This window comes from Phodopus roborovskii, unplaced genomic scaffold (genome assembly GCF_943737965.1).
Source record: "Phodopus roborovskii unplaced genomic scaffold, PHOROB, whole genome shotgun sequence".
In the NCBI taxonomy this organism is placed as follows: domain Eukaryota; kingdom Metazoa; phylum Chordata; class Mammalia; order Rodentia; family Cricetidae; genus Phodopus; species Phodopus roborovskii.
Window position 1 is genome coordinate 5,422,827 of NW_026125278.1, and position 26,133 is coordinate 5,448,959.

At 47.7% G+C, this 26,133-nt stretch overlaps 1 protein-coding gene and 1 non-coding gene across 2 annotated transcripts in view; both read right to left on the reverse strand.

Annotated features, from left to right (window-relative positions):
- The window catches only part of Dnai3 (dynein axonemal intermediate chain 3), a 53,697-nt gene extending 44,870 nt beyond the window's left edge, over window positions 1–8,827 (reverse strand). Inside the window, exons 1-5 of the mRNA XM_051194863.1 lie at window positions 8,732–8,827; window positions 8,348–8,386; window positions 2,198–2,379; window positions 895–999; window positions 98–247 (exon numbers count right to left, since the gene is read on the reverse strand). Of these exons, the coding sequence (XP_051050820.1) occupies window positions 98–247; window positions 895–999; window positions 2,198–2,379; window positions 8,348–8,386; window positions 8,732–8,813 (558 nt within the window). The 5' untranslated portion in view covers window positions 8,814–8,827. The remainder of the gene's footprint in view (window positions 1–97; window positions 248–894; window positions 1,000–2,197; window positions 2,380–8,347; window positions 8,387–8,731) is intronic.
- An 11,117-nt stretch (window positions 8,828–19,944) lies between these two features.
- Window positions 19,945–20,107, reverse strand: LOC127230854 (U1 spliceosomal RNA). Its single transcript, XR_007835233.1, has one exon. It is a non-coding gene; the product is annotated as a U1 spliceosomal RNA (small nuclear RNA).
- Window positions 20,108–26,133: the final 6,026 nt, after the last annotated feature.

Sequence of the window (26,133 nt, forward strand, 5' to 3'; positions counted from 1 at the left end):
CCGTTGCCAGTAACACATATAGCAAGCCCAGGGTGTCTCAGGAAAGAAGTATTCAGTGACTGGGAGGTAAAGACTGGAAAACATTAAAGAGTCTGACCCGCCTTTTCGATTCCTTGACAGATTCTTCCTCAATTTCTTTCTCACTGCCCAAGGACACCCAGGGCTTGGACATGGGTGGCTTGTAGACGTACATATCCTCTGGAGCAAGCTCCTTGGGTTCTTCTTGCTCCTCTGGCACTTCTGGGGGCTAGACAAGGACAGGAAGCATTCAAGAACGTATAGCCGCCCATGTATCCCGTGTGCGTCACCAATTAACCTGGCTTTTATGTGGGGACACGAAGCACTTCCTACATCTTTGTTAGCCTGTGTTTTTGTAAGTCAGCTAAGCAAAAAAAAAAAAAAAAAAAAAAAAAAAAAAAAAAAAAAAGGGGGTGGTGGTGGTGGTGGGCGAAGAACAAAGAATTAAACAGGAAGGCATCAGGGCATGGGAAGATGACGAGGAGAGACAAAGATAAGGGGATGAAGAGGACACTCCACACGCTCAAAAGCATCATTTACTGCATGGTTTTTTTTTTTTTTTTCAAATAATACAGATTGCTTAGTTTGATGGTTAAATATAAAACTCAGTTTCCCTAAATTTATGAAGGGTTAGTTGATAAGAGGAAAGTGTGTGTGTGTGTGTCTGTCTCTCTCTCTCTCTGTACTGTATTTGGGATAACCCAACCCTGGGGTATAATTTACACTCTTGAGTTCCTCTCCAGATTCAGGTCAAAGCTCACCGTTTGGAAGCTGAGCTGAGCTCAGGGACAGAGCCATCCATGTGTGGGGGCCTAGGGGGTCTCAGAAGCACCGCACCCTCCAGTAACCAGCCTGCAAGGCTTGGGATTTTCTTACCTTTAAAAAGTTCTCCTTGCCATCCTCAGTCCCGATGAGGTAAAAGTTGAGTCCGTATTTGAAGTCTCTGTCATAAACGAGCAGCAGCTCCTCCCCTGGGTATTCCTGTGGGGATATCAGCAGAAGGCGAGTGTCAGAGCACATTCAGTTTGTCCCAGTGCCAACATCAAATCTACTTGCCTGAAATGCAAACGTGGTGATAATCTGCCTGCTAAACTCAAAGCCCCAAATTATTTAATTAAAAAGTTCTTAAAAATGCAACGGATCCATGGAAACTTTACAATGCAATTTAAATTTATTTTAATTTTATATTTATTAAGTGTTGTGTTTGAAGGAATTGATAAGCACCATGTGCGTGACCAGCTTCCATGGAGGTCAGAAGAGAAAGCTGAATGCCCTGGAACTGGAGGTAGCTGGTAGCACATGGATTCCGGGAACCAGACCCCTTTGGAAGAGCTGGCAGCACTCTGAATAGCCGAGTCATCTCTCCAGCCCCATTACCATGTGGTTTTATTTCTAACAGAAGGAGGAAAACATCGGGGCTAGGGAAAATGACCCAGTTGTTAAATGTCTTCTGTGCATGCCTGAGGACCTAAGTTCAGATTCCCAGTGGGACACAGGGGCATTGTCTCTGATTTCAGGGTTGGGGTCAGGAGATACAGGAGTTGTTGTGAAACTCATTGGTTGTCCAGCCCAGCCTAACTGACAGATACCAGGCTCAGTGAGTGGTTTTGTCTAGAAAAATAAGGAGGAGTGTTATTGAGAAAGACACAGGAGGTTAACTCCCAGTCTCCACAACCCATGCACACTCATGCACCAGCACTCACAGGGTACACCTACCCATCCCAACACACACACACACACACACACACACACACACACACACACACACACACACACACAGAGCAAAGCATGCACACTGTTTGATGGTGTGGTCTACACGCTTGGAGGCAAAGCAGGACCAGACTATGGGTTAAACACTTTAAAGCAGTATAAGGAAACATTTTTTGAGACTCAGTCTTACTTTGCAGGATGGCCTGGGATTTACTATATATCCCACATTGTCCTCAGACTTGTGACCTTCCTGCCTTAGTCTCCCAACCGCCACCATGCCCAGCTAGATTCCTATTTTAAGTTTCGGGTAAGAATGAACCTTTCATTTAGCATCCTCACATAGGATTCCCAGGGGGCTGAAATAAAGAGAATGCCATTTTTGGATGCAAAATCTTCTCCAGTTAGCTGGTGTTATATGGTGGGATGTTCTTGACCTAGGATTGAGAGCCAAGAGCAAGCCTGTATTTACCCGGACGATTTTTTTGACTGGGTGGAAGTCAGATACTGCGGCTCGGTTCAGCAAGTCCGCCAAGATATCTTCTTTTTTGATGAGCTTATATGGTTGCTCCTCTGTGAAATCTTCATCTACTCGACAGCTGAATATTTCTTGGGTCTTGGTCGTTAATACTAATGGATAAATTTCTGGGTGGCCTGTGAAAACAAAGGGGAATTTGGTGGTTAAGTACAGTTTAAAATACTAGCACCGGGAAATGTGCAAGTTGTTGGTTTTTAAAAATAATTTTCTCGGTGAAAAATTCGAGACTCTAAATGTATTGCTTTTACATTTGAAGTAGCGACATTCACGGTAAACATTTTGAACCTCGGGCTTTAAAGATGACTCACTCAATAACCTTTGCCTCACAAACCCGAGGATCCGAGTTCCACCCACAGCACCCACGGAAAAGGTGGACTTGGAGGGCCACCCTTGTAATGCCAGCCACAGTGAGCTGGGAGGCAGAGAAGGCAGATCTCTGGAACTTCTGGCTCAGCAGGCTTGCCTACTTGAGTAGGTTCCAGACCAATGAGACCCTATCTCAAACAAAAGTGTAGCAAGTGGCTGAGGAACAAATGATATTCAAAGGTGTCCTCTGACCGTCACATGCACGCACACGTCTGACCTCCACATGCATGCACACATATCCGCCCACATGTACCCACTCAAACACAAATATGCATGCATGCACACACATAAAATCTCAAGCAAAATAAAAAGATGTTTACTCCAAGAAACAGCTTATTGATATTTTCCTCTCTTCATCCCATGTAGGCCTTTTAAGAAATTCTGAATCCTGCTTTTAGCATTTTACTGTTACCTCAGATGTGTTTCTAATATGACATTAAGTAACATCTCTGAAACATTATTTTAAGTTGACTTATCCCTGTATTGACCATCTTCTTACTGGTGAGTGCTGTTTTTTCTTTTTCGTTTCCAATTGTTATAACTACTCTCACAAATTAAAAAGCCTGCGGACTGTTCTCGTGTAACAAACCACTTCTTTGGGGGTAGTTTTCGAAGTGGGAGTACTGGTCTGAAGGTGTGGTGATTTTCTTTTAGGTCCCTTCAGCTTCTGTCACTCTCCCCGATCCTTTCTCTTTCTCCCACCCCTGGCCAGCCCCTAGCAGTGGCATGTCCTGGCTCAGAGGACGCAGTAGGACAAGGGAGCATTTAGCCAGTCGCCAGCCTTCACCCAAGCTGTCTTCCCGCTTTTTATCCTACTGAACATCACTGCTCTGTGCCTCCCTACAGCCCATCCTTTCGTGCCAGCATTCCTGGGGTCCCCGGGCCTGTTCTTACTTTCCCCATCTCTCATACTCCTGCATCTTCTCCATGATCGTTCCGACCAGCAGCCCACTGGTACCAGCAAAGCCAGAAAGATAACACTGCCTCAGTTGGAGCTCTGCGCTTATTTTCCTGCAGAAGTATCCTGCCCCCAAAGTGGCTCTGTGGGATAATTAGTTATGTAATTTGAGGGCCTTAAATGATCTTAGGCAGAACTCTGATTATGTATGAGAATGTATTCTAGACTGCAATTAGTTGTTGCAACAGTCATTTGTAATACACATTAATCATGAATTCTGGACAAACCCCTTTTTAACATCCTCAGAGGTACCAACGAAAAGTTTTTAGTTACTGACTTTTCAGTTAACCGAGATCCTCCGTAAGTGGTTGGAACACACGGAGGATGGTGATGTGTAGCATAGACTACATGTTAAAGGCTCTGTGGTTTCCCCAGGAAGCTGCTGGGAGGAAATGTGGACTCCTCTGCAGCAGGTGGCGCTGTACTAACTCAGGTGTTCAGAAAGGCAAGAGGCTGGCTGCCTCCCACGAAACAGGTTCTCTTTTTAAAACTGTAGCGACAGAGTCTGTTGATTGTTAGCTTTAATTATCAACTCAGTGCAACCCAGAGTCACCTGGGGCCAGGTAATCCACAGTAGATCGGCCTTATCGGCAGGTCTGTAGGGGGTGGTCGTCATTGGGTTAACTGGTGTGGACAGTTTCAGCCTCTGTGAGCGGCACCATTCCCTAGGCAAGGAGGGAGGGCCACACTCATTTGTCTCTGCTCCTGACTGAGTGTGAAGGGAGCAGCTGACGAAGTTCCTGCCTTTACTACCCCTGTCACTGGAGGACTATAAACGGAAATTGTGAGCCAAATATGTCTTACCACCCCTATGCAGCTTTCTGTCTAAAGCATGGTAAATAAGAATCTGGGAAACGATAGGCTACGGACGTGTATTCTGGGAGAAATCACCAGAAACAGATGATCGCTGCAGGTTCTCATCCCAAGGATGCCTCCGGATGCTCTCTGTCTCCGGCCAGGAAACAAGAGAGAGCTGGGGTCAGGACCCCAGACCTAGTCCCCCCCCCAGGTCACGCCCGCACCTGTCCCCATGCCCCAATGGGGCATGTGCAACAGGTACGGTTGGATGTCTCACTACATGTCTCCAGTTATTTTATCATGGCAACAAAAGTAAAGTCTGGAGTAGGGTCCCACTGTGAACACAGAGGCTGTCCAAGGACTCACTATGCAGAACAGGTTGGCTTTGAATTTGTGGTGACCCCCCTGCCTCAAGACTGCATTTCATATTTCCTGCCCCAACCAGACACACAGTTCAGCTCCTACTAACTTGTCCCCCCCCCATAAAAACAGTCCATTTTCACTAACTGGATGTTTTAAAGGCAATTTAAAGATAGGATTTGACATTTCCTTATGTAGAGGCTAGTAAACATTATAGGCTATTAGTAGCTGGGGAGGCGATTGATGGTTACTGTGAACAAGAGGCAGCTGATACAAATGTGTTCGGTGTCTTCATGCTGGCATAACAGGCAGAATAGAGCAAGGTCTAAGGATTCTGCCTCCCCACAGAGTCTGTGGCGAAACTGGATAAGACCAGTTTGCTCTTTAGGCTTTAAGGCATGTGTGGAGGCCAGCATCAGGACCTCAGGCTGCAGAACTTGAAGATCAACAGGGAGAGGCACTCACTTGAGCCTAAAGGGTAATGGGATGTTGCCTGCTCCGATGAGACTGAGGAAGGTCCAGGACATGGGCACACAGCAGTGTGTGATGTATGTATGTGTTGGGCATGGGTGCACAGCAGTGTATGATGTATGTATGTATGTGTGTGGGCATGGGTGCACAGCAGTGTGTGATGTATGTATGCATGTGTGTGGGCATGGGCGCACAGCAGTGTGTGATGTATGTATGCATGTGTGTGGGCATGGGTGCACAGCAGTGTATGATGTATGTATGTATGTGTTGGGCATGGGCACACAGCAGTGTGTGATGTATGTATGTATGTGTTGGGCATGGGCACACAGCAATGTGTGATGTATGTATGTGTGTGGGCATGTGTGCACAGCAGTGTGTGATGTATGTATGTATGTGTGTGTGTGGGCATGTGTGCACAGCAGTGTGTGATGTATGTATGTATGTGTGTGTGTGGGCATGTGTGCACAGCAGTGTGTGATGTATGTATGTATGTGTGTGTGTGGGCATGGGTGCACAGCAGTGTGTGATGTATGTATGTATGTGTGTGTGTGGGCATGGGCACACAGCAGTGTGTGACGTATGTATGTGTGTGGGCATGGGTGCACAGCAGTGTGTGATGTATGCATGTATGTGTTGGGCATGGGTGCACAGCAGTGTGTGATGTATGTATGTATGTGTGTGTGTGGGCATGGGTGCACAGCAGTGTGTGATGTATGTATGTGTGTGTGTGGGCATGGGTGCACAGCAGTGTGTGATGTATGCATGTATGTGTTGGGCATGGGTGCACAGCAGTGTGTGATGTATGTATGTATGTGTGTGTGTGGGCATGGGTGCACAGCAGTGTGTGATGTATGTATGTGTGTGTGTGGGCATGGGTGCACAGCAGTGTGTGATGTATGTATGTATGTGTGTGGGCATAGGTGCACAGCAGTGTGTGATGTATGTATGTGTTGGGCATGGGTGCACAGCAGTGTGTGATGTATGCATGTATGTGTGTGGGCATGGGTGCACAGCAGTGTGTGATGTATGTGTGTGTGTGGGCATGGGTGCACAGCAGTGTGTGATGTATGTGTGTGTGTGGTCATGGGTGCACAGCAGTGTATGATGTATGTATGTATGTGTGTGTGTGGGCATGGGTGCACAGCAGTGTGTGATGTATGCATGTATGTGTGTGTGTGGGCATGGGTGCACAGTAGTGTGTGATGTATGTATGTATGTGTTGGGCATGGGCACACAGCAGTGTGTGATGTATGTATGTATGTATGTGTTGGGCATGGGTACACAGCAGTGTGTGATGTATGTATGTATGTGTTGGGCATGGGCACACAGCAGTGTGTGATGTATGCATGTATGTGTTGGGCATGGGTGCACAGCAGTGTGTGATGTATGTGTGTGTGTGGGCATGGGTACACAGCAGTGTATGATGTATGTATGTATGTATGTATGTATGTATGTGTGTGGGCATGGGTGCACAGCAGTGTGTGATGCATGTATGTATGTGTGTGGGCATGGGTGCACAGCAGTGTGTGATGCATGTATGTATGTGTGTGGGCATGGGCGCACAGCAGTGTGTGATGTATGTATGTATGTGTTGGGCATGGGTGCACAGCAGTGTGTGATGTATGTATGTGTGTGTGTGGGCATAGGTGCACAGCAGTGTGTGATGTATGTATGTGTTGGGCATGGGTGCACAGCAGTGTGTGATGTATGTATGTGTGTGTGTGGGCATGGGTGCACAGCAGTGTGTGATGTATGCATGTATGTGTTGGGCATGGGTGCACAGCAGTGTGTGATGTATGTATGTGTGTGTGTGGGCATGGGTGCACAGCAGTGTGTGATGTATGTATGTATGTGTGTGGGCATGGGTGCACAACAGTGTGTGATGTATGTATGTACATGTTGGGCATGGGTGCACAGCAGTGTGTGATGTATGTATGTGTTGGGCATGGGTGCACAGCAGTGTGTGATGTATGTATGTGTGTGTGTGGGCATGTGTGCACAGCAGTGTGTGATGTATGTATGTATGTGTGTGTGTGGGCATGGGTGCACAGCAGTGTGTGATGTATGTATGCATGTGTGTGGGCATGGGTGCACAGCAGTGTGTGATGTATGTACGTATGTGTGTGGGCATGGGTGCACAGCAGTGTGTGATGTATGTATGCATGTGTGTGGGCATGGGCGCACAGCAGTGTGTGATGTATGTATGTATGTGTGTGGGCATGGGTGCACAGCAGTGTATGATGTATGTATGTATGTGTTGAGCATGGGTACACAGCAGTGTGTGATGTATGTATGTATGTGTTGGGCATGGGCACACAGCAGTGTGTGATGTATGTATGTGTGTGGGCATGGGTGCACAGCAGTGTGTGATGTATGTATGTATGTGTGTGGGCATGGGTGCACAGCAGTGTGTGATGTATGATGTATGTGTGTGTGTGGGCATGGGTGCACAGCAGTGTGTGATGTATGCATGTATGTGTTGGGCATGGGTGCACAGCAGTGTGTGATGTATGTATGTATGTATGTATGTGTGTGTGTGGGCATGGGTGCACAGCAGTGTGTGATGTATGCATGTATGTGTTGGGCATGGGTGCACAGCAGTGTGTGATGTATGTATGTACGTGTTGGGCATACAGTGTATGATGTATGTATGTGGGCATGGGTGCACAGCAAGCTTTGGGGGTCAGAGAACAACTGTGGAGCTGGGTCTCTCCATCCACTTTATTATTTTTTAATATAAAATTTAGTGTTTTAAAGATTATCTATTCTCGGGAGACCACACCAACTATAAAGGGTCAGTGGCTCGTCTACTAGGGGAACTGCCCTTTCCCAGGATTCTATGCCCCAAACCTTTCCCCGGGTCCATGCGCCCCAACTAGTCCCTGCCCCACTCTGGGGCCTGACTCCAACCCCAGCAGAGTCCTGCCATTGAGGTGCAGACCACACCAGCCAGAATGGGTGGGAGACCCCCTCCCAGTAGAACTGCACCCCTCCTGGATTCTTCCCATCCTTCCTTCCCCATGCCTGTCCCTGATCCCTCTGCTGGGCCTATCTGGGCTAGACAGTGAGACTTCAAATAACAGTCTGTTATTCCCACTCACCCATGCAGTCTGAGCATCATTCATACTCACCCATGCTCTCCATGTTCATGGGTTCCTCTTCTTCAGCAACTAAAACACAATGAAATATCATATTCACATTGTTGAATCCAATGACCTCACTTTGTTATAATACTGTAAAACATCAAATCTAGAACAGAGATGAAAACATGCACTGAAGAATTCAGCTGCCACGCTACTGGTTACAGAAGAAGCAGGTGTCTGTCCTTCGCTTGGGTGATGTATGTGCTGTGGCGTTTCATGAATAGTGTAGTGTGAGGCAAATGGGAGGAAGATTAACCGCCAAACATTTACTGTCTGACTTTATAACAGCAAAAGTATTCCATGTTACTTGGTAGGTAAAGCCAAAGTATACACACACAACAACATACAATAACACGTAATAGCCAACTGTACCTGGTAATGACTGTTTGGTCTTCTTTTTGACATGCTGGCCCTTTTTCTGGCTCTTGGGGCTCTTTTGTGGTTTTGGAGCCATGGCTCTGATGTAGGCTACAAAAAGAGGTACATTATTTAGTCCTGGTTTGTGCACTCAGGTGTGAGGCATTCTTACTTGGTGAACGTGATGTTTTCTAGGTTTGGGACTAGACTAAGCTGATAATGCATTTTCAGTAGGAACTTTGGGTTGGCTGAATCCTGTGACTACAGGTTGGAATGCAACAGCAGCGTGATTGAGAAGATCCTGTTCCTATGGTGCCATGGGCTGAGGTGCCTCCTCACCATCCCCGAGTCACTGGGGCCTCATTCTCTGTGGTTGCTCAGTGCTGCCTCGTACTTTGTCTCCTCACAGATGCCTGGGCTATACTGATGAGCTTAAAGCCGGTGGGATGAGCCAGGTCTACAGCACCGACATCTGTGCTTAATTCTTAAATGAATATAATTTGTCATACTCCTGTCTTAGCAAATGAGCATGTAATTATTAAGGTCTTATTTGTGCCATCCCAGGATGCTTTGATAGGCTGTAGCACGGGACAACGTCATCCTATGACATTAAATCCCTGTCAAGATAGACTTATCCTATTAAATGGATAGAGATGTGATTTCAGAGTCTGGTATAGTGGCCATGCCTATAATTGTATCTCTTGGGGGTTGGAGCAGGAGGATTGTCAGGCATCTGGGCCAGCCTGAGCTACAGTATAAGACTTGTGATTCCCGGGGTCTATGGACCAGGATTTACAAACAGTTTCTCCTTTTTAGCTGAATGGTCTTGGCAAACCATAGACCTTCTTAGTCTTTGTGTGCTTCTTTGTTTGGTGGGGATAATAAAATCTACCTCAGAAGCTGGCTATGAGGGCTCCATGAAAGTAGTAAACAGCCAATCATTAACACTGTTACTTCCGAGTGGTTTGTCATATTGTGAACTCAACAACAACACAGGTTGGGCATCATCTTGTAGCTGATGGCTGAGACGTCGTCAGTTTTGTTGATTTTTTTACCCAGTTCCTTCATTACAGAATCCTGACCAGAGTACGGGTGTCTGTGTGTTTGCCATACATGTCTTTCTTGTACACACTGGAAACATGATTTATTATTATTATTGTGTATGTGTGTGTGCCCATGCATGATGTGGGGGGAGGGGAGTGGCATGTGCGATACTGTGCTTGTGTGGCTGTCGAGGGACAGCTTTGTGGAGTTGTTTCTCTCTGTTCACTTTTGGTTCTAGGATTGAACTCAGGCTGCCAGATTTACCCAGCAAGAACTTTTCATGTTGAGTCCCGAAAAGTCCAATGTGTCTCAACCTCCACACCCCACCATCCCTCAGATTTCTGTGTTTCGGTACAAACATGTCTTAGTTGGGGTTTCTATTTCTGTGATAAAAACACCATGACCAAAAGCAGGTTGGGGAGGAAAATGCTCATTTGACTCACACTTCCACACTGTAGTCCATCACTACAGTGATGGCGGGCACTCCCACAGGGCGGGAACCTGGTGGCGGGAGCTGATGCAGAGGCCATGGAGGGGGCTGTTTATGGCTTGCTCCTCATGGCTTGCTCAGCCTACTTTCTTACAGTGTCCAGGACACCAGCCCAGGGATGGCCCCACCCACGATGGACTGCCCCCCCATCACTAATTAAGGAAATGCCCTGCATGCAGATCTTATTGAGGAATTTTCTCAAATGCAGTCCCCGCTTTTCTGATGACTCTACAGTTGGTGTCAAGCTGACATAAAACTGGCCAGCACACAAACAGGGCTATTTAAAGCCATGGCCTTCATTGATAAAGGTGTAATTTATGCCTTGATGGATATTTTATGATTCTGATAATGTTTAGACATTTCTATCCCTCCCTCTCTTCCCCCTACACCTCCCCCTCCCCCAGTGTGCAGGGGCACTTGGGATGTCATGCCTTAGGCACAGTCTACCTGTCATCATGATTTTTTGAGAAAGGGTCTTTCACTGACCTGTTCACCAAGCGGGCTAAACTGGCGGGCCATTAAGCGTGAGGAATCTTTTTGTCTCTGCTTCAGAAGCACTGAGATTTCAAGTATGTGTTACCAACCCTCCACTAAAAAACCTTTTTTAGATTTACTGTTTGTTTTATTGTATGTGTGTTTTACTTGCATGCATGTATGTGTACCATCTGCACATCTGGGCTTGCGCATGCAGATCAGAAGAGGGAATCAAGTCCCTTGGCCTGCAGTTACCGGCGACTGTGAGCCAGGCCCTCTACAAGGGGATCAAGTGATCTTAAGCACTGAGCCATCCCTCCAAACCTTCACCCTGTTTATTTCCCCTGGTATTTCTGTGACCAAATTCAGGTGCTCACAGTTGTAAGGCTGGCATTTAGCCAGCAAAGTTACTTCCTCAGCCCTGGGCTTCCGACTGAAACACATTTAATAGCATCTATTTATTGATTTTTGTATGTGTGTGGAGGACAGAGGACAACTTGCTGGAGTTAGTTCTCCTCTTCCACCATGTGGGGTCTTGGTAGCAAACTCAGGTCACCACACTTGGTGGCAGGTGCCTTTACTCATCTGCCCAAATTTCTACTTTTTAAGTGGCTCTCCCGGCTTTTTAGATGAAGTGTTACCCACCCCAGTGTCCAAAATCGTAAATTCAAACTGTGGACATCATTCTCTTTTGGAAGATTTCTCATCAGTGTATTCCTCTCCGTGTTCTATTTCAGTTTCATTTGGCTGGAAATACTCAACAACAGCCTGGCTTTGGTGGCACTCGGGAGGCAGAGGCAGGCGGATCTCTGTGAGTTCGAGGACAGCCTGGTCTACAGAGTGAGTTTCAGGACAGGCTCCAAAACAATACAGAGAAACCCTGTCTCTAAAAAACAAACAAACAAAATACTCAACAACATTGTAAACACCATTCAGCTTCATACAGCTACAGCATTGGCAATCACACAGGTGTGTGCGCATGCGCACACACATTAATGCTGCTGATAGTATTACGGCCATTACTGTTCACTGCATATTTTATACAGTGAATGTTATTTCTACATGCACGAAATGGTCAGGTCGCTTCCCTATACAAAGACATTCTCTTGGAGTATAAGATTGATGTCACTTGAAATGCAAATTTCCCAAGTCCCTTCTACTTCTGAAGAGTGGAGTTTGCATTTTAGAAGCAGGTATCAGAAGATCCTGTACTGGTGGTCTGCTTTCTCTCTCAGCCTGACTTATCTGCTGACAGGGGTTCTCAAACACACTGCCTGAGGGGTTGCTGTTCAGTATACAGTACTACTAGGGAACTACTAGGGAGGAGAGGCTACGCTAGAGGAATGAAAAAAAAAAAACTTCCTTCTTCGTCTCCCATCCCCCAGGGATCCGCTTCATCCCACGTTAATCTTCCACTGTGTTGATGAGAAACCAGGATCACGTCATTCCCATATTCACTTATGCATAATTTATTGAGCTCCTACTGCGTGCCAGGCAATGTGAGAGCAAGGACAAGACAGTATGTGCTGTCTGTTCCCGCATTCTTAGATCGCGGTTTGCTGTCTCATGGCTGTTTTGTCTCACTGGCTTAGGCTGGGAGTTTTTTGAAAGCAGCGGGGGGGGGGGGGGAGTCTTTCCTTACTTCGTAGACTTCACTGCCACCACCACATTTGGGGAGGGTTCTGAAAGCCGTTGAAATGGTTACGAGCTATTTAGTTTTCCCATGCCTCCTTTTTCCATTCTGAACCACCCTTACCTGGAATCGCTAAAGGGAAAAGAAAGCAACCTCTTGGCAGTACCCGGGAGGAAAGCTCCTTTGAGGGTTGAAGATGCTCGACTCCTCTCGCTCGGAAAAATCAATCTGAAATCTCCAGCGACAGCAGCCAGGCAGCCGGTGTTGCTAGGACGCCCCCGTTGCTAAGAGGAGGGGGGAAAGGTCTCTTTTGCTGAGATTGACAAACCCCCTGGCCAATAGCGTATTGGCGCTCAACAGTTTCTTTTATGGAAGGCTTGTAATTGGTTGTCACGTTGTGACGTCACCCAAAGTAACCCCAGAGAAGCCGGCAGTTCTCCACCAGTCAGGAGAGCGCAAGCGATTTCCGCTGCTCCTAGTAGAGCCCAGCCAGGTCCATGCCTGGCTTGGCATCCACTGCAGCATTACTCAAAGGGTGGGCAGCCCCAGGACAGCCACCTGACTCCACTGCAGGGAGCAGAATGCACCTAGAACCTGGGTAAAATTGCGGTGTGGAGCGGAAGTTGCATTCCAGTTGTCCTTGACGTGCTCAAAATAATTTTGTACAGAGTTTCATTCAAGCCTTAAGTACAAGTCTCAGAGGGAAAGCTCGACTACCTGTTGATTGTAAGGATCATTTCATCTGACTATGGGCCCTCTGGGATGGTTAGACGGAGCTCGTCTTGTCTCTCCAGGCAGCGACGGCTGCTGCTTCCTCACTCTCCTTTAAAAATACAAATTAGAACTGCTAATTTGTAACCCGGCAAAATTCAGTAAAGTAATACAGTTGACAGACACGATTGGTCTAAAGAGTCTTTTATTTTATTTTATTTTTGATAGGAGCTCACTCACTGCCATAGAACTCTGTCTGAAGGATGGAGGATGGATGGATGGACGGACGGACGGGTGGATGAACCATAGATGCCACATCTTAGCAGAGCCGAGATTAATTTACACTCTAGATATTTTTTCAAATCTCTCTCTCTCTCTCTCCCTCTCTCTCTCTCTCTCTCTCTCTCTCTCTCTCTCTCTGTGTGTGTGTGTGTGTGTGCGCGCGTGTGTGTGTGTAGGCAAGTGCCAGTATGCATATATGGAGGTCAGAAGACAGCGTCAGGTATCCGTCCTTGTTTGTTGTTTTTATGTGTAGGAACACTAAGATTACAGATGTGCACTGGCACACTTGGCCTTGTGGGTCCTGGGATTACAGATGTCTGCTAGCACACCCAGCTGTGTGTGGGTCCTGGGTTCCAACACTGCCAGGCACGGATAGTTCTCTGAGTCATATCTTCAGCCCCATCTTCCAGACATCTTTGAGGTTCCCTCCCCAGGTAGCATGCCTATTCTTCTGTTGGCAAAACTAGAAATCTTAGTCATCCCTGATTCCTGGTGTACAAAAACTTGTACAAAACTCTGAACATGACCTGAAAGATAGCTGGCAGATGCCAGATGCCTTCTTACCTCTTTTCCTGCGTCTTCACAAGTTTAGCCCAGCACTTTTGGTCCACTTCTAAGAACCCAGAAGCACGAAGGCTCAGGGGTAAAGGGTTGGCAGAAGGCTGAAGGGATGAGCACTTATCATGTAAGTGTGAGAACCCAAGCTCAGATCCAAGACCCCAGAGGCACATCCCAGTGCTTGCACAGTAAGATGAGAGATGAAACAGGAAGATTAGAGCTGTTCAGTCTCCACCTGGGCACTAGCTATATGTCCCACTCACACAAAGGTTACATTTTTTTTTTTTTGGAGAGTTTGGCGTTCTGCTCCACCATGTATCCATATCGACGTCAATTTAAAATGTGTGAAGTCACTGTTGGCTAGACTAGACATACTATCGAAAGAAAGAGAAATAGGCAGCCATCACATGGCCGTCACTTGATTTTAGGCAGCTCTGTCACCCTGTCTCAGGAGATGGCATGTTCCCAGTGGCTCCTGCTGGCACCCATGCAAGCCTCCCCTCTGGACACAGCGGCTCCTGCTGGCACCCATGCAAGCCTTCCCCTCTGGACACAGCGGCTCCTGCTGGCACCCATGCAAGCCTTCCCCTCTGGGCACAGTGGCGTTGCTTCTATTTCTGCTTCAGTCTCTGTCCTTTTCCCCATCTTCAATGCGTCACGAGACCCTTCATCTTTCAGGGCTCAACTCAGGTGCCATCCGCTCTGCACAGACGCACAAACACACAGGAGAGCTAGTCACTCTCTCCAACTCTTGCATTTGAGTTCACAACATGCAGCTATGGCTACTTTATGTGGCACATCCCTTCTTGACTGTAAGGCTGGAGTAATATCTCCTTCCTAAATGGACACCATCCAGCACAGCTCCTGAGTCACTCATATCATATTATATATACATTCATACATAATATATATATATTTGCTTATGCCAGAGCACAAATGCAAGAGAAATTAACAAAGGCTTTTAAAAATCCTTCAAATGACATATTCTCCTTCAAAAGTTTTCCAATAACTGCATTTAAGAACGACATAACCTTTAGATGCACCCCAACAAATACGTCAAAAGTCACAATACCAATCAAATAACAAAAGAAAAGGGAAGTGATTAATGCTTTCTCTATGCTGCAGATTCTTTAGTGGGCGTGGCCAGAAGAGGGGGCCAGGGTGACATGCATGTGTGTGTGTGTGCACAGAGTCAGAGTGCAAGTTCCTGTGTGTGCAGGTGTGTGCACATGCATGTGTGTGTGTGTGCACAGTCAGAGTGCAAGTTCCTTGTGTGCAGGTGTGTGTACATGCATGCATGTGTGTGTGTGCACAGAGTCAGAGTGCAAGTTCCTGTGTGTGCAGGTGTGTGTACATGCATGTGTGTGTGTGTGTGCGCACAGAGGCAGAGTGCAAGTTCCTGTGTGTGCAGGTGTGTGTACATGCATGTGTGTGTGTGTGCACAGAGGCAGAGTGCAAGTTCCTGTGTGTGCAGGTGTGTGTACATGCATGTGTGTGTGTATGTGCACAGTCAGAGTGCAAGTTCCTGTGTGTGCAGGTGTGTGTACATGCATGTGTGTGTGTATGTGCACAGTCAGAGTGCAAGTTCCTTGTGTGCAGGTGTGTGTACATGCATGCATGTGTGTGTGTATGTGCACAGTCAGAGTGCAAGTTCCTTGTGTGCAGGTGTGTGTACATGCATGCATGTGTGTGTGTGTGTGTGCACAGAGGCAGAGTTCAAGTTCCCGTGTGTGCAGGTGTGTGCACATGCATGTGTGTGTGTGTGTGCACAGAGGCAGAGTTCAAGTTCCCGTGTGTGCAGGTGTGTGCACATGCATGTGTGTGTGTGTGTGTGTGCGCACAGAGTCAGAGTGCAAGTTCCTGTGTGTGCAGGTGTGTGCACATGCATGTGTGTGTGTGTGCACAGAGGCAGAGTGCAAATTCCTGTGTGTGCACACAGAGGCTGAGGGCAACTTTGGATCTTGTTCTCATTGGCTGTCCATCTAGATGTTCGAGACAGGCTTTCACACTGGCCTGAAGCTCACCAGGTTGGCTAGACAGGCTGGCCATAAAACCCCTGGAAGCCCCCCCCCCCCGTCTGCCTCCCCAAGAGCAAGATTACACGCACACAACACATGCTTGGCATTTTTAGGTGGGTTCTTGGGGTCAGATTCAGTTCTCATGTTTGTGCAGTAAACATGGAGCCCCTGCGTGCCTGTGAGAGCCCTTCGGTGTGAGCAGGTGTTGAGCTTTGGTGAGGCACCAGATATGTCTAACTTTTTTTTTAACATTAGGGAACTTTTAATGTTTTTAAAGTGGTACTATTATACCTAAAGCAAGGAAATTATACTTGCGCCTAAATTTGTTACTGTCTACACAAGTTCCACTGACAAACTAAACTTTCCAAATTTGAGTGTGTGGGGCCACATTGCTTCCCTACGCGTAGGACAGACAAGGGTGGGATGAGCCTTCCTAGTAGATCACAGGCAGACTCCCCAGCCAGTCCTGGCCCCACAAAGAACTTTCTGTTAGAGAAAGAAGGGGAGAGGAGGGGGAGGGAGTCAGAGGAGAGAACGAAGGGATCCTTTTCTCAGCCAAGCAGACAGCTTTGAATTTAAAATAAGATCTGTGTTAAACAGTTTTGTCATGTGAGGGGACAAATCATACGGTTCTATCAGAAGGCAATTCTCCATCCCTGAGGCTAGCCAATGTTTCCCTACACTTCTGAACAGTTGGGCGTGCTGTTTCCAAAGCTGTCTGGTTTGGAAAATTAGATCTGTAATGTTAAGATAATAATTAAATCATTAATTTGAAATGTAAGCACGGGCATGTATATCTGTGAGAGAGACCGTTTCCCCCCTGAGTCAGTTAATTTTCCTTTCTCTGAAATGCTCTCACAGAAGCAGCTTGAGAGCGAAGGGTTTAATCTGGGTCACAGCCGGAGTGTACGGAGTGTTTAGTCCGTCATGGCAGGGAAGGGGCCAGGGCAGCTGGTCTCTTGCTCCACAAGTCAGGAAGGAGGCAGAGATGCATGCTGGTTCCTCACCCACTTCCTCCTTTTCATCCGGGCAAGGACCCAGGTCCTCCATGCAGTGATGCCACCTACAGTGAGAGTGGTCTTCCCGTCTCATTTCACCTAACCCGGGTAATCTCTCACAGGCATGCCCAGAGTCCAGTCTTCTAGGGGATCTAGAGGCCATTCTCACAGGCATGCCCAGAGACCAGTCTTCTAGGGGATCTAGAGGCCATTCTCACAGGCATGCCCAGAGACCAGGCTTCTAGGGGATCTAGAGGCCGTTCTCACAGGCATGCCCAGAGTCCAGTCTTCTAGGGGATCTAGAGGCCGTTCTCACAGGCATGCCCAGAGTCCAGGCTTCTAGGGGATCTAGAGGCCGTTCTGGATCCCGGGCACCCGATGAGTGTGGAGGCAGGGTATGTTTCTTTGTGTATATGCCCACTGGCATGCTGTCTATGCTCCACACCCATGCGTGTTACAGACAGCACTAACTAGACTCAGTGAGTTTTAAAGAAAACAAAGAAGAGAAATGAAGCGGGGTGGGGGGTTAGCAAGGAAATGGAGGGCTGGGTATGATCTTTATAATGTGCACATATACGATAGTCTCAGAAAATAAAGAATTACACAAAAGGCTGCATTTCAGCCACATGTAATAGCATTGTTTTGTAGTCATCTATAATAAAAATAATTAAAAGAATCTCAATAGTAGTAAAATAATGACAGGTTTCTGTGTAGCTGAACAAAACATTTTCTTTACACCCTTATAAGATATTTAATATCTGTTGTTTACTTTCCATTAAAAATGAAGGCAAAAACACATGGACTCAGGATTTTACAAGGCCAAGACCATCATTTTCTCCTACTTTACTTGAAAACCTCGTTCTATTAGGTGGTTTTCAAGGGTGATAACACGCACGGAGCTGCCATCAGCTCTGATATTGATGCCCTCTTTGGGAATCCCACCAAAGGGAGTCCTCCTGAATATGTTTTACAGTCAACTTTTCTTCAAAAATACACTCCAAAATACAATAAAGATGCAGCAAACAACAGCAACAGAGTCATTTATCACCCTCGGATGTTGTGTTAATTTCTTTTCTATTGCTGTGATAGAGCACCATGACCTAGGCGACTTCTGGAAGCGTTTGCTTTGATGCTCAGTTTCTGAAGACTGGAGTCCACCACAACAGGGCGGAGGCAGCAGGTAGGCATGGTAGCTGGGAAGGAAGCTGAGCACTCACATATGAATTGTAAGCATCAAACGGAAAGAGAAAACTGGAGTGGATCAAGGTTCTAACTCCTAAAGCCCGCCCTCACTGGCACACTCCCTCCAGCAAGGCTGTTGCTCATGAACCTCACAATGCCGCCAAATGGGGCCCGAGTGCTCAAACACGCCAGCCTCTGGGGGACATTCTCATTCAGACCACCTCAGGTATCATGTACAATTCACATCAGTATGATGGTGTTTTGTATGCCATCTTGCTCATGTCTGCATCATCCCAAGAGATGCTAAAATGCTATGATGGCTGTATCACTAGGTTATGGGGATTCTCCAGCTCTGTTTTCATCGTACAGGAACACACACTTGTAACATGGTAAAGGTTAACGTAAGGATGACTGACCGAATCATAACTGCTTCTCTTTCCTACTTCTGCCCTGCTTTCCAGAAATGTCCACCCAGATATTTGACTCTGGTGCCAAAGATGTCTTTCTTTTAGCTTCATGCCAGCGTATCCTATTTTTGAAGCTTTGTCTTTAGTGTGTGTGTGTGTGTGTGTGTGTGTGTGTACATGCGTGTGCATGCACATGTAGGCGGGTCTCAGCCTGAGTTCATGTGTACCACATGCCACATGTGTGCAGGCACCTGTAGGACCAGCAAAGGGTGTCAGATCCTATGGTGCTGGAGGTAGAGTTGGTTGAGAGTTGGTTGCTGCTATGTGGGTGGTGAGAACTGAACCCAAGCCCTCTGCAAGATCAATAAGCTCTCTTATCCCCCAAGCCGTCTCTCCAGCCATGAGTGGGTTCTACTGAACCAATAGTACTACTACGCTGATTATTGAGGTTCATTTTCCCGTTTGTGTTATCTATATAGTTTTGTTAAAAATCAACAGACAGACTCTAGGTTCTTTGCGTTGGCATATGAGTTTGTTAAATTAAAAACAACCCAGCCCTTTGGAATTTCCATTAGGGCTGGATCCAAACTATAAATGAACTGTGCAAAACCAGAGATCTTTAACAATATTGAGTCTTTGCAACTCATGAACACAGCTGAATTTTCCATTAACTTTGATTGTCCCAAAGACAAGAATGGACACCTGTCAGCACATAATACGACCCATAATTCACATGGATCATATTAATACTGATTAATATTAATTAAGTAGTTAATACACACTATTCCTTTCATTGGAGAGATTAGACATGAGAGGAAGAGAGAGTAAATGATTTCTTACAAGCAAGCAGGTAAGTGACATAGAAGGGAATTTGGGCCTCATTGAACTAACAGTAAAGCCTAACTTTTTTCATTCACTACTAGACACAGCTCAGTTGCATCAGGGCTGAGGAAGGGTCACCCCTCATTTCTGCAAACCTCCCCACAATTCAGATCATTTCTGAACAATTGTGTGTTTCAAATTCTTGCTACATTGATAATAACTTCGGCTGCACCAAGGAAGAAGACAGTGTTAAACTGTGCAGAGACATAAGGGCATTAGTAATTAAATTATACTTCCAAATTGCACTTGAGAATAGAGTGTGCCAATTATATCCTCTCAACAGCTAGCTTGTCTGTCACACTCGGGATTTGGGGATTTGGATTAATGAACAGCATAAACTTTTTGCCCTCCATTGCAAAACAAGAGTAAAAATACTTCCCCCCACAAAAAGACACAATAAAGGGTAATTCCAGTTATACATTGTGCAAATTGGTTTAGGAGTTGAAAAAAAAAGTTTCCAGAATGGTCGGTCTGCTCTGGATGTAGTTTGTGGGATACCCTGTTGGGGAGATCTACTTACTTTACAACTTTAAAACGTATTTGTTTTTTCAAAGGAGAGCATGCACACAGTCCCCCACTACCACAAATTATGAATTGAGTTTCCCACGTTTGGGGAAATCGCAGGGGTCAGGACATCCAGAGTGTACTGGATAAGCCTCATCCTGGGAAAACCAGCTTCGTGATCATGGAATCTCCCCTGCGGGGTAAGTATTCATGCCCCACGATAATGAAAATAAGGTGATAAATGAAAACAAATCTCAGGTGGTTGTAGTTAAAGTTAGCCAAAGTTCCTGCTGTCAATCAATGTTAAATGTCTCAGAGGGATTCGTGAAGAAGGGGCTGCAGTTTAAAAGTCTGCTCCCAAGCATTTGCTGTAAGGGTGTATTTTATTTTTGTGGACAAGTGTTTTGACTATGTGTTTATGTGTGCACCCCACGTATCTACCTGGTGTTCTCAGAGGCCAGGAGAGGACACCTGGTCTGCTGGAACTGGAATTGCAGATGGTTGTAAGCCATCATGTAGATTCAAACTTGGAGCCTCCGCTAGAGCAGCAAGTGTGCCTAATGTCTGGAGGTTTTCCTCCAGTCTGGCACTTTTGAAAAATACATGTTTGGTGGCTGAGAGATGGCTCAGCAGCTGAGAACACTGACTGCTTTTCCAGAGGACCCAGCACCCACATGGCAGCTCACAACTGTCTGTAACTCCAAGATTTGACATGCTAACACAGACATACATGCAGACAAAACACCAATGCACATAAAAGTTAAAAAGGAAATTGCATGTATGGGCATATGCACCTAAGTGTGGCATGCTGGTACACATGCATGCTTGTGGTGGCCAGAGGACTGCCTATGATGTGTTGTACTGAGAATTCAGTGGGACAAGGACTCTCATTGGCCTGGAGCTCACCAATTAGACTAGACAGGCTGGCCAATGAACTCAGGGATCTCTCTGTCTCTCACCTCCTGCAGGACTAGGATTGTGGGTGCCACATGGATTTGGGGGATTGACTCAGTTCCTCAAGAGTGCAAGCTTCTTTCTTCCTTCCTTTCCTTCTTTTCTTTCCTTTTTTCTTCTTTTTTTCTTTTTTGTTTGTTTTTTCGAGACAGGGTTTCTCTGTATTGTTTTGGAGCTTGTCCTGGAACTAGCTCTGTAGACCAGGCTGGCCTCGAACTCACAGAAATCCGCTTGCCTCTGCCTCCCGAGTGCTGGAATTAGAGGCGTGCACCACCAATGCTGGCTGGCAAATGTTTTTCTAAGCAAACTACCTTTCAGCCTTGTTGTATTCACATTGCACCTCAGGGCTCCCCAGGGCTCTTTCTGTCCTCTGGTTTGGGGAGAGTCAACAGCCCTTCATTTCCCGTCCTTTGATAGATGATCCAGGGCTCCGGATGGATTCCTTGTAATCTCTGTGTTCACATTGTCTGCAAAGGTGAGTATTGCGGGTCTGGGAGCCAGGTTACTGCAGGGGAGCCTCCGTGTGTATCCCACACAGCCTTTACAGCTCCATGCCACCTGTTGGAATGGTCCCCTCGTGATCCACCTGCCAGCTACTTTCCAGCTCCCGGGGAAAGCCCAGGATGGGAGCGCAGGGAATAGGCTGCTGGGGGCGTGGTGGGAGAGAGAGCCGGCACCACAGCCACACTCCTCCCCACCTGTCTCAGAGAAAGGCCGCCCCACAAAGGGCGTGGCAGGGAACCCGAGCCTTGGGGAGGAGGGTCACGAGTCTGGGCCCCGAGGAGGGCAGACGGCTGGAGCTGGAGCCTGCCGGGCTCAGAGGAGCCGAGGGTAACCCTGCGCTGATGTGTGGCTTCCTTCTGCGGCTAGCAGGACCTGACTCCTCCCCGCGGGTCCCCGCCGTTCCGCCCGTGGCCCCTCGGCGCACCTTGGGCCTCAGGTGAGCCTAGCCCAGCGCTGCCCCGGGGCATCAGGTGTCGTGGGAACGTCGTCACTTCGCCGGTGGCGCTCGTTCGCTCGGGGAGGGAGCCCGATGGCTCCAGCCGCTGGTGACACAAAGCGGGAGGGTAGGGGCCCAGGACACCTGCGCCAGCCATGGAGGGCACCCAGAGGGTAGAAGAGTGCGAGATGCACCGGTTTGGCCTCACTGGGGCTCCACCACGGACCGCAGGTCAGTGGGGCTTGTGACTGGGGTGGAGACACCCTCTGTGTCAGTCAGCTCGGCAAGGTTTGGAGGTGACAACGGAGTCCTGCCTGTCGATGCTAGCTGCGCTTTTGCAGGAGGCAGGTGAGGATGCAGCGCAGGCTGCCCCTGGAGCCCAGAGCGCTCGCTCGCTCGTTCTCTGCTTGAGGTCAACTGGACTCCCACCAGGGTCTCAGAGGCCATCCTGGAGTGGTTTCGTGTCTGCTCTTAACTTGGGCCCGTCCTTTGTAAAGGCTGTGCCCAGGGGTAGAAATGGGGGCAACCGCAGGGGCTCTGCGCTAGTCTGGATTCCAGCAGGTTGCAGAAGCCAAGATCACAGGGTGTGGTGTCTGGAAGGCAGCAGGCCAGACTTGGCTTTCTAGCTAGGAACCAGCACCACAGAGGCATGGAAGAAGAAAGAGGGGGGAGGAGGGAGGGCAGAGAGAATAGAACCGGGGTCTCATTTTGCCGGAGCAAAAGCTAAGGCTCAGTGTGGACCTAGTGAGCTGCCCCGAGTCATAGAACCAGAGAGGGAGGGAGGGAGGAAAGTGAGGAGGGGTCTCATGATGCGGAGCAGCTCTGAAGAAGGAGGTTGTGGCAGCTTGTGGTGCTCTCTCCAATTACACATTCGCTCTCTGCCGCTGCATTTCTGCAGTTCAATCCAATGTAGCCCCTGACTGCTGCGAATAAAAGATCTGTCTAGGGCTAGCACCCTGACACCTGAGGTTCCCTGTGCAGGCCTTGACATCAGCTGCTGTCAATACCTGGCCAGCCAACGTGGCTCCCCGTGGTCTGTAAGCTTAGCAGCCAGTCCAGAAGGAAAGCCGGGCTTCCGAACAACTTGAGCAGTGTTTTGAATAAATTAATGGTGGTTGGCTGTCTTCTCTTGGCTCCTGTAGGTTACTGTTACATGGTGCATGGCCAGTGTGTTTAAAGTTTAATTTCCTCTGTATCATACATGGGAACGGGCTCGGTGGGACTTCAGTAGTTCACAGAACACTTAACTGTCAACGAATTCATTATTGTAGTTACTGATACATAGCAATCGGCAGAAACTGTTTTAAGTCTCTCCTAGTTAGGGTTTCTGTTGCTGTGATAAAACACCATTACCAAAAGTAACTCAGGGAGGAAAGAGTTTATTTCAGCTTACAACTCTCAGGCCACAGTCCAACACTGTGGGAAGTCGGGGCAGAGGCTGGGGACATGAACTAAAGCAGAGGCCACGGTGAAACGCTGCTGGTTGATTTGTCCTTAGGGTTTGCTCGCCTGCCTTCCTTCCTTTTTCCTTCCTTCCTTCCTTCCTTCCATCCTTCCTTCTTCCCTTTCTCCCTTCATATCTACCCTTTGCCCTTGCAACCCTCCGCTCCCCCCAAAAGAAATTTAAGAGAGGAGAAAGAAAAAAGAGAGAAGGAAAAAATCAGTCTCATCATTGGAAGCTGTAGTGTGACAGTGAGTCGTGCAGTAAATCCTTTTGTCCACATATCTTCACCGGTTCAAGGCCTCTGCTTCTGCTGCACTGTTGATGTTGGGACCCCACTGGAGCTCCTCTTGGTTATTCTGTTGTTGCCCTGTGTTGTGGAGATCCTGCAGCTTTGGGTCTGCAGACTGGTCCCTCCCTTGCTCCAGCAGATCACAGATGAGGTGGATGTTGCAATTGGCCTACTTATAATCTTGGCTCTGGGCTTGGGCAGCTGCAGGGTTGGTCAGCCCGCCAGCCCTCCCTTGTCCTCACCGCCAGGGTGAGCTCTCCTGCATTGCCTTGGAGATAACACCCCTGGAAGCAATGAGCAAGGGGCGGGGCCAGTTGCGCCTCTATCCGCAGGGTTGGGTCTCCCACACCTACACCTTCAGGATCAGCTCTGTTGTGTGCCTGGGGTAGGGGCCCCTCTGTGCTGCTGATGAGAGGCGGGGCCAGCTCTTGAACTCATGACCTCAGGGCCAGCTCTCCCACCTGCCTCGGGTGTTGATGGGGGGAACCCCCCCCCAGCCTGTGCACCACATGACCCACCAGCAATGGGAACAGCTCTCCCATGCTCCCGCGGGGGCTCACCCACACCTCTGCCAGCGGGATTGGCTCTATTGTGCTGCCCGGGTGAGGAGGAGGGCCTGCTTGCCTGCTGCAGCTGGTGGGGGGCAGGGCCAGCTCTCCGGCCCTTCTGACCTCAGGGTCAGCTTCCTGCTCAAGCCACACAGGGCAGAGGAGTAACGGGAGATCAGCCTGCTTTCCTCCCTCCCTCCCTCCCTCCCTCCCTCCCTCCCTCCCTCTCTCTCTCTCTCTCTCTCTCTCTCTCTCTCTCTCTCTCTCTCTCTCTCTCTCAGTCTGCTAGCTCTGTTTTCCCCTCCTTTTTTTATTTAAATTTGAAACAAGGTTGTATTACATGTCAATCCCAGTTCCCTCACCCTCCCATCCTCCCCTAGCACCCCCACCAAACCCCAGCCCACACCCTTTCTGCTTTCTTATATCACCTAGGACCATCCATCTACCCAGGGATGGCCACCCCCTCCCCCAAGCGGGCTGAGCCTCCTACCTTAATATTAAGAAAAGGCCCCGAGCACACCTACAGGACAATTTTTATAGGGGTGTTCTTTTGCAGTTATGATTCCCTCTTCCACGGTATGGGTATGACTGGACTGTGTCAAGATGACGACAACCAACCCACAAAGTCCCACAGCCATACAAGAGAAAGAAGCCATCACTTCTTAGGATTTTTCACTCGAGAATACCCTACCTTCTTCAGAAGAGTAGACGAGCAGAGCAATTAGAGCTCTTGTCTCCCCTGGACAAGGCTGCGGGCTCAACCCCAGCACGGCGAAAGCAAACACATGCTGTCTCAAACACCCTCTGCTCTTTAAAATTAGTTTTTCATGCTCCTTTCTCTCCGTTATGTCTTTACCCAAGAATTGCTATACACACCCATCTTTTGAGGGACCGTGTGACAGTGGAGGCAACCACACGTCAATGCATGCCCGTGTGGTTTTCTGTGGAAGGAACTGACTGCATTTGTGGCATAGTAATGTTTTATGCATTATTGCCTTCACTCAGCAGTGGCCTTATTAATCTTTCCATTACTCAGGAGTTTAGATTGTTCCCCATGACTGGCTTTTATAGCCCAAATCTACATTTTAGGAATGTTGGGTTTGCAGAGAATGTTGTAATCCTTGTCCAACCTGCGATTCTAGACCTGGAAAGCAGTAGGTCCGATTTATCAGATGTGTAAATGTAGGCTAAACTCCTCCCCCTTCATTGTTGAGTGCACAGCATTATGGAAACTTTCAGCACAGAAGGGCTTCTGTTCTGTGTGGGAGGACTCGACTTTCTTGGTGAGAGGGGGGATCTTATTTGAATGGGTTTCCATAGTGTCACTACTAGTCTGCCAGGAAATACCAGGTAACTCCCAGTCTCTGTAGAGACTTCTTCCTCAGTCTGAAAAAGCTTCTTTACCCCTTTCAAAGAGGCAAAAGAGATAGTACATACACATGCTTCAAAGAGTAAAATGTGCTGGGTAAGAGTAAACAAGTTCAAGTATTGGGCCATTTGGGAAGTGGGCTGCAGTGGAGGGCTGCCTTCCCCGTGTAGCAGAGGCTCACATAGTCCCTAGAAACCTCTTGGTGTTAGCTAGAGAGGAAATGAGGCTGCCTGCTTACGTTCTATGTTAAGGCCTTCTTTGCATTTTATTTAATGTTTGCTGCAATCTTCCGAGGATAGATACTACCATTTGCAGGACTGAGGCTCAATGTGGGCTGAGCGAGTTGAGGCAATTCATAGAAGTATCAAGATCCAAACTGGTTCTTGGTTCTTAGAAAACCTATTCATTGATTACTAATGGCATTGAGGTTTTGTTTCTCCCCAGAGAGGAAAATGAATGACCATATCCACATGAAAATCTGCACATCATTTCAGGGTCCATTTACTCTCTGAAGTCCTTACTCATCCTCTCAGGCTCTGATCTTTTGCAATGACTGTATCTGGTACCTGATGAGCCAGAAAGCACACATATACCCTAATTTTTAACTAGATGAGAATTCACTGAAGTAGTTGAAACCAGTTGGAAACTGATATCCTCTCTTCTAACCAATGCTCACCGAAGATGGTGCCT